General features: G+C 60.4%; 1 protein-coding gene across 1 annotated transcript in view; it reads right to left on the bottom strand.

The window, feature by feature from the left end:
* The window catches only part of LOC144227149 (tectonin beta-propeller repeat-containing protein 1), a 32,298-nt gene that overhangs the window by 12,974 nt on the left and 10,883 nt on the right, over positions 1-8,441 (bottom strand). Inside the window, exons 8-15 of the mRNA XM_077758716.1 lie at positions 7,959-8,060; positions 6,320-6,465; positions 3,753-4,243; positions 3,066-3,211; positions 2,247-2,402; positions 1,588-1,737; positions 1,316-1,473; positions 302-429 (exon numbers count right to left, since the gene is read on the bottom strand). Coding sequence (XP_077614842.1) covers positions 302-429; positions 1,316-1,473; positions 1,588-1,737; positions 2,247-2,402; positions 3,066-3,211; positions 3,753-4,243; positions 6,320-6,465; positions 7,959-8,060 — 1,477 coding nt within the window. The remainder of the gene's footprint in view (positions 1-301; positions 430-1,315; positions 1,474-1,587; positions 1,738-2,246; positions 2,403-3,065; positions 3,212-3,752; positions 4,244-6,319; positions 6,466-7,958; positions 8,061-8,441) is intronic.

Below are 8,441 nucleotides of genomic sequence, written 5' to 3'. Positions count from 1 at the left end.
ATAAAATAAAAATATTAAAAAATATATATATATATTTATTAGAACCTTCAAGCCCCCCGGCTCAGCTGTGGGTGCCAGGGAAGGCAGGTCGGAGGCAAGTCCTGGTCTCCGGACTCTCACACTTCCTGGGGTGGCCATGGGAGCATCCTCTGTGAAAGCTGGTGGCGTGGTGAAGGTCACCTGTCAGCCAGCTGCCACCGGAGTCAACACTGGGACAGTGGCCCTGATGTGTGGCGGGAAAGCCAGATGGGGTCAGGGGAGGGACCGGTCGGGGAAGGTTCAGGGAGCTGGCCTCCCTTACCTTGGAAGCAGCCTCCGCCGTGGCCGCCCGTGTACACCCAGGCCGTGTGGTCGTAGCCGATGCCCCACACCACACCCTGGCCGTTGGCTTCCACCACCCTCAGGTGGCCTCCCATCTGACGCCAGAACCTGGTAGGGAGGGGAGAGAGGCCAGGGAGAAGCGTGTCCCAGCGGCCTTTGCAGCCTCCTACCCCTGCAGCCCTGTTTGCTCAATGGCCTCCCTCAAATATCCTGTTTTTATTCATCTTCAGTCTCCAAATGGTGGCCTTCATTAAGGATGATGGCACCTGCCTGGTTTCCATTCGGTAGTGATCAGAGCTAACTCAGCCCCAGAGTCTGTGGGGCAGGGGGCAAAGCCAGCAGCCCTCATGTGACATGCTCTCCCCTCCCCACCCCCTGGGTCATGGCAGAAAGCAGGGTCATCTCATAGGGATGAGCCATGACACGGGCCGGCTCGCTGAGGGCAGGCAGAGTGCAGGCTACCACTTGGGCCACCCTCCTGTGGGCCCAGGTCCTGCCACTGGAGGCAATGTGACTAGTTCATCCGGGTGTATACACAGGGCCTCCAAGAATGGAGAACCGAAGGTGGACAGACTCATCCACTCTCCCCTCCTGAGCGGGGATTCCTGGCCTCACCTACACTGAGCTTGGGGCGGCCTAGGGGGAGCCCCAGGTCAGCATGGGGAGCTCGTTTCCCCTGCTGGGTCTCCCTCTGCTTCCCCACCTCGAATTCTGGGTGCCCCAGAATGGTGCCACCACCGCCCCCTGGGGATGACCTCATCCATCTCCTGGTTTTGAATGCCACCTACAGAGCCACCTCGCACCTGTCCCCCAACAGCTGCCTGAGCCCTGTTGGGCTTCCCATCCCCCTTGGGGTCCTCGAACAGACCCGGGAAGACCCAAGGCCTGGGAGGCAGCAGGCTGTTCCTGTGGCTGGCTGGCGGGAAGCGACACCCTCCCTCCCAGAGGCACGGCTCAGGCTGCCCCAGGCGAGGCCAGGGCACGGCCGACTCACATCTGGTCGCAGGGCAGCACGTGCTCGGGGGCCTCCAGGTCTGGGCTGGGCTCACTCACGAAGATGTCCCCCTTGCAGGTGACGGACCAGATGGCTTGTGAGGAGGGGCGGCCATGGACCCTCCGGCTCTCGCAGCAGGACAGGTTGAGAAGGGCAAGCTGGCATGGGGAGACAGTTGGTCACTGTTAGGACGGGGGGTGCTGGCGGGCTAAGGCCAGGCTTCCCTGACACCGCTGCCTGCCAAGCCTGGCCTGTCGTTCACGTCCACTCACCCAGTCATTCATGTCCTGCTCGGTGGCAGCGGCCAGACGCACAGGCCACCTCTGCCGGGTCCTCTCGGGGGTGTACAGGGCGAAGGAGTGCTTGGTCTCATTCAGCACGGGCACCAGCACAGTCACCTCATTGAGGAACACGTGGATGTACTGTTCACAGAGGGTGGAGGGCGGGGCTGTCACCAGGGCACGGTAGCCCCGTGGGGCTAGGGGCACAGCAGGCTTTTGGGTGGAGCCCCGCCGTGGTGGGTGGACAGGGAGGGCCTGGGTCACCTGGTCACCCGATTCCACAGAGCCAGTCCCAGCGGCCCCCGGGGCCCATGGGGTTTTAGCAGTGGGCTCTGCGACCAAGCAAGTTCAGCACGGAAGCCTAGTTCACAAGCAACCACGTTGCTTACATTCTCGATGTTGACAAGACCGCTCTCGAACCCAACTGGCTGGGTTCAGACCCTAGTCGTGGGAGCGCTGAGTGGCTGCACACCTCCCTCAGCCTGACTGCTCCCCCAAAAGGCTGCAGCAAGGGGGGCCTCCGCACACCTGTCCCCCACTGCTGGGGGTGTTGTCACCGCAGGCCTGACACGCCCCCCCCAACAGAGCACCTGGGGGCCTGTGTACCGGTCCCCTGTGTGCCCTTCCCACGGGACCCCCCCCCCACATACCTTCTTCTCCTCATGGACCACGTAGTAGATGAAGAGGATGCTGTCCCGAGCCCCGTCGAGCCCTGTGAACTGCTCCAGGGCCACACGGACGTCCACCCACTTATGAGGCTTCCAGTCACACCACCACTGCAGGGCCCCCGTCTTCACCCACACCGACTGCAGCACGGGCCCACAGGGCACAGGACAGAGTCACAGGTGGGCCCCACGTGCACCTGGCTCCCAGCGCCCGAGGGCCACCCTGCCCAGCACTCCCCGGCTCCCCAGCTCCCCCCAGCAGCAAGGGTGGTGCTCTCATACACCCGACAGGTGCGGGGCCCCAAGTCAGCCCTCCACGCACAACCTCCTCGTTCTCAAACAGCCGTGCTCTAGATGTGGAATCTGAGGCTCAGAGAGTTTCTGTGCCTGACCCAGTGTCACCGAGTAAGTTTGGCGGCAAAGCAGGGGCCCACACCTGGCCTGCCTGTATCTGGAGGCCCAACGCTCGGCCACCAGCAGCCAAGGCCTGAAGTGCACAAGTTCGGCCTCCCAACCTGACTGTGGGCCTCTGGGACTCGGGCCTGCCTGGGGGGGTCCGGGACAGCCCTCCGCCCTGTTCTCCCTTGTCTCCATAGAACACCGCACCGTCATGGCTCAGGGGGTTCCTTCCAGAGGGAAGGGAATGACAGCACTGCCCCACCCACCCCCACTGAGGTTGCTTCGGTATCTGGGCCCCCAGGGCCTGAGCTGTGCTGGAAGAGACCGCTTGCCCCCCAGCCAGCTGGACACAGGGCCGTACCCAGCCACCTCACCTGAGGGCTGGTAAACTGCCCACCCGCTCACCTGCTCCACCGCCTGCTCGTAGTGCCGGAAGTTCTCCAGCTCCCGCTTGGTCCGTTCCGTGAGCTGCTGGAAGATCTGCTTCCGCCAAGCGGCGGTCTGGGCCGGCGTGATGGACAGGGACAGCGTCTGCATCGAGGGGGACAGGCCTGCAGGCCAGCAGAGTCTCAGGGCCAGGGCTTCTGTTTTTGCTTTTAACCAGCCTCTTCCTGCTAGAGCGCTATGAGCTCTGTAAAATGCCCCATGGGGGCGCCTGGGGGGCTCAGTCGCTTGGGCGTCCCACTCTTGATTTCAGCTCAGATCGTGATCCCAGGGTTGTGGGACCCGGCCCTGTGTCAGGCTCCGCACTGAGCGTGAAACCTGCTTGTGATTCTCTCTCTCTCTCTGCCCCTCTCCTGTTCATGCTTACTCACTTATGCTATCTCTCTCAAAAAAGAAACAATAAAAAAATGCCCCACAAGCCCTCCCCACACGGTTCACCCTGATGGGAAAGCAGACGGACCCTCAATCCAGCCTGTGAAACAGCTCCCACTGCTAGGGCAGGGAGAGGGGAAGGGGCGCCTCGGCTGGTGTCCAGAGGCTGCTGACAGATGGGCCGAACCAGAGGGGGAGTTCCCGCAGGACACCGGGTCGGCTCCCCCGGCAAGGAGCACCCTATGGGGTGCTGGACCCCCAGACCCCTGTGATTACCCGACTGGATGGTGAACCACTTGAGCACGGTGTGGGCTTCCACGGCACAGCCTCCTCCTGACACCCAGGCCCAGAGCGGGTGGTCATCAGCCCCATAGGGCTCCTCCAAGCCCAGTGGGAGGAGCCCCATCGAGGAGAGGCCGCTGGCCTCTGGGAAGCCAGCAGCTGGGTGGCTGGGTGCTCTCCGGGGCTCCTTCAGGTCAATATTGGTCCAGGGCAGTTCGGCCGGGGTGGAGGCAGGGCCGGGGCGAGGCTCCAACCTGGGGGTCTGAATGGCGGGGCCAGCAACCTCCTCCTCAGCAGGCTCTGGGGTCCCGCCGGCACCTGAGCCTGAGGCCAAGCCGTCCCTGGGGTTCCTGGGACTGTCTACAGACCCTGCAGGGCCAGGCTGGTCCAGACCCGGTCTCTCGGCTTCTGAGGAGGCGTCTGTGTCGCTCGGAGCACAGGACTCACCACTGCCCCTTACCTCTTCGCCGAAGAAGCAGCCAGCACTGGGAACAAAAGGGGCAGACCCGTGACTCCTTCGAGGGAGGCACACGTGCTGCTGTGGGCAGGCCCGGCGCGTCTGCTGTGACCCCGTGCCAGCCACAGCCACACCGCCACGTGACACACACAAATAGCTATCTTCCACAGAACTGGAGAGGCCGGGTCACACCCCAGGCCAATCAAATCATTGGCGGTACTACGATTTTCTTACTGTGCCAAGACGTAATACTGACCATCTCAAATGACGTGGCATTCACGACCCTCACAAAGTGCCACCACCACTGCTGAGTGCCAGAACTCTGTCATCACCCCACATGGCAACCCTGTGCCCATTAAGGAGCCATGCTCCATAGTCCTCTTTCCCTGCCCAAACCTCCACTGATCTGCTCTCAGATTTGCCTAATACCGGACACTTCGTAGAAATGGTATCGGGTAACAAGCGAGCTTTTGCCACTGGTTTCTCTCGCTCAGTACGATGATGTCACGCTCACCCATGTTGCGGCACCGATCGGTACCGCACTCCTTTCACTGCTGAGAAATATCCTGCTGTAGGGATACGCCACATTGTCTTTCTTTAAATGTGGATGGACTTCGGAGCTGTTTTCACCTGTTGGCTATCGCGAGTAATGCTTCTCTAAAGGTTCACATAGAAATTTTCGTTTAAATAACATTTTCAGTTCTGCTGGGCATATATCTCGGAGGGCACCTGCTGGGCCCCACGGGAACTTCTCCAGCGCTACTTTCCAAAGCAGCCGCACCGTTCTCTCAACACCTGCTATCGCCTTTCTTTGATGGTAGCTCTCCTGGTGGGTGTGAAGGGGCTTCTCAGCTTGGGTTCTGATTTGCATTTCCCCAGTGACCAATGACGTCAGGCATCTTTTTCTGTGTACTTTGGAGAAGTGTCTATTCGAGTCCCTCGCCCTCTTCAAACTGAGCTGTCTTCCTGTTGTTCACTGCAAGCGTTCTTTACGTATTCTAGACACCAGGCTCTTAGCAAATGTAGGACCTGAGAATGTTTCCTCCCACTCTGGATGGTCTCTTCCCTGTCCTGATACCTATTCCCTTTGACGCACAAAGCTTTTTCATTTTGATGAAATTCCAATCGATCTATTCTTTTCCCCTTTTGTTTCTGGTGCTTTTGATGTCATATTTAAGAAGCTCCTGACAGGTCCCAGGTTTGGTGTCTGTAGCTTTGAAAGATTCTCAGCTGACTCTGATATTTGAGAGCTACCAGCTGAGAGCCTAAACCCTCAGGTAAATGAGGAAGGCCCAGCCCCCCTGGCCTCCTGGCCCTCTCGGCAGCGTGGGGACGGCCATGCTGGGGGAGCAGAAGGGGTGGGCCAGGGTCTGGGCAGGGCCCACGCTGCAGACAGGACTGTGGCCAGCCACGGAGCACTGTACCAAGGACTCCCGTGCCACAGGACCAGGCAGATAAGCACTTGCGTTAAGGAGCCAAGGCGACCCCAGCTGAGCCGCTAAGTCACCTGCCCACATTTAACCCAGTGGGCAGAGCTGGGACTCGGGGCTGTCTACCCTCGGGGCTCTCAGGGCGCGGCCCTCAGAACTGCAGCAGGGGCATGCCTGGGACCTTGCGTCTCCTGTAAAATCTGCTGAAACAGAAGCTCCGGGGGACCTGGCCATCTGGGCGGGGACAAGCCCTCCCGGCATTTCTGGTGCAAGCCCAAGTTTGAGGCCCCTGCTCTAGACTGAAGAGACCCTCTGCTTCCCTGCTGTCCTCTGACGGAAGGGCTTTAGCCTGCACCCCACGAAGAAGTCTTTTCTCTCCGAGACCTTGAGACTTCACAACCAATGGGTCAGCCCCGTTCAGAACCGACCCCTGGCTCCAACATGGACAACCTCACCCACCTGCCACCTCCCACCTCCCGCAAGCCTGCTACCGTGCGCCACCCTCAGGCTGAGCCGGGCACTGGGCGCAGGAAGGGGGAGACCTCACAGCCCATGGCTCTTGTGGGCTGAACCTGGTGCTCCCCTGCCTGAGACAAGGCTCAGCGCCCCACCGAGAGGCTACTGAAGGCCCTTCCAGACCCGACCCCTCCGTGCCCTCCTGCCCTTGGGATCACCTGAGGAGACTTGATGAGCTACCAGAGTGTGAACGGTCACACTCTCGGCCGGCGACGATGGCCTTCCATGTTTTCCCGCTGAGCTCGCTCTGGGTGACGCCCTGACGGAAGTATATGGCCCGGTCCTCACAGCCAATGCCCCACACCTGGCGGAGAGAGGCGCTGCTGGGTGGGAGGCCAGCCCAGACCCTTCCTGGGTATGGGGGGAGGGAAGGAGTACGAGAGAGCACCCCAAGGCTGGAGGACGTGTCTGCAAATGCAGGCAGGAGACCCCCGACCCATATGCGCGGTCGGGTGTGCACGTGCACGAGTGCTAGGGCCGGGAAGAATGACGGGGCGGATGTGGGGTGCGTGCACAAGTCAGACACAGGGAGCAGAGCCCAGAGAAGACCGGGGAGGACACAGCACCAAGCTCGGGAGAAGCAGGGACCCTGGCCTGGCTCCCCAACCTCAGGCTGACTCTGGGCTTTGGGGTGACAGAGTCCAGAGAAGGCGGTGGTGCCACCAGACACTGTGCCGGCACACAGTGTCCACCCAGGTCCCTAGCTTCCGAGTCGCCTCTGGTGGGAGGAAGGCTGTTCCCCAAGTGCACCCAGAGAAGGCTCTGGGTCTTTTTAAAGACGCAAAATAGGGGCCCCTGGGTGGCCCAATTGGTTAAGTGTCCGACTCTTGATTTCAGCTCAGGTCATGATCTCACGGTTTCTTGAGTTCAAGCCCCGCGTCAGGCTCTGTGCTGACAGTGTGGAACCTGCTTGGAATTCTCTCTCTCTCTCTCTCTCTGCCCTGCACCAGCTCAGGCTGTCTCTTTCAAAATAAGTAAACTTAAAAAGAAATTAAAGATGCAAAATAACCTCCTTGATTCTGATCTCTTTTTCAGTGAGAAAGGGGGCCAGGCAGCCACCCTCCTCCTCCCTGCCGGCAGGCACTGATGAAGGAAGGCATGCCTGAGCGGGTGGACGCCCCGGGGAACAGCCCGCTTTGGGCTCTGGCCTGCGGGGGTGCCTACAGGGCTGCACCTGCCCAGGGTGGTCCCAGGGGGCCCTGCTGGGAGGGCGGTGGTGTCACCAGGCTGGCCTCCATCCTCAGCCCTGGTGGGCACCAGCTAGCGCCTGTCTCGCCCCTGGCCGCCGTGTGCCTGGCTGACTAGGGTGGGTGGGGGGACAGAGAGGTGGCACGGGGGAGGTCAGCGGCCCCTGCCCTGGGAAGAGCTTCTAGGGCACCATGTTGGGACACAGGGAGTCTGAAAAGCAGCCAAGCCTCATTATCTACAAGGAGATCACACTATACGGGCAATGTTTTCAAGATGCGCATCTATCAAGTTGGGAAGATCACTTGCATTTTTCACTCACTGAGCAGATTTTGCCCAAGTACTTCTTGACAAAACCCCTCGAGTCTCCAGGATGTGCTCCCCACGACTGCTCTGGGGATCCTTACGGGAGGGACCTGGGATGAGTGGGGGCTCTGGGACCCAGGTGGAGCCCCTGCAAGTGGGAAGCCTAAGGAGGTGCTGGCACCCCTCCCCCCACCCATGATGGAAGGGGCGGCAGGAAGCATCAGGAGCCCCCACTCTGAGACCCCTGCTGTGTACGAACTGCTGACCCCGGCTGTCGGGACCCACAGCTCAGTGTCACATGCACACCTGGTCATTTAGCCCCACGTTCACCATCGTCATTTCTCCAACCATCTCGATCCAGCTGGTGCCACAGGGGTTGTGCGAGTTGATGCCTCTTCGGAACCATACCTGGGAAAGTGAGAACCAAACACGCCCCCTTGGAGGGCCACTGAAAGCGATCATTTTTTAAAGGTTCTGGAAGGACAAACAAATAATTTGGTCCTCTGGTCTCTGGTCCGTGGCCACAAATGAGCACAGCACATCCCTGAGAGGAAACGTCATCTCTGTTCCTCTTCCCCAAACTCCCTGCTGTACCTCCCGCTGGGCCTGGCACTGTCCCCCAGGGCTGAGGGTCACCTGCCCCCTGCCACACCTATCCTAGTGGCTTCCTGTCTGTTCCCTGGCAGCAGGCATTGCCCCTCTAGGAGACAAGGCTGCCTGAATCTTTCTAGAACCTTCTACCAGTTCAGCACCTCTTGGCACCAGGCAGAGCAGCAGGTGTCAGCTGTT

This window comes from Crocuta crocuta, unplaced genomic scaffold, assembly GCF_008692635.1.
Source record: "Crocuta crocuta isolate KB4526 unplaced genomic scaffold, BGI_CrCroc_1.0 scaffold273, whole genome shotgun sequence".
Taxonomy (NCBI): domain Eukaryota; kingdom Metazoa; phylum Chordata; class Mammalia; order Carnivora; family Hyaenidae; genus Crocuta; species Crocuta crocuta.
This window is presented reverse-complemented; position numbering and strand designations above follow the sequence as displayed.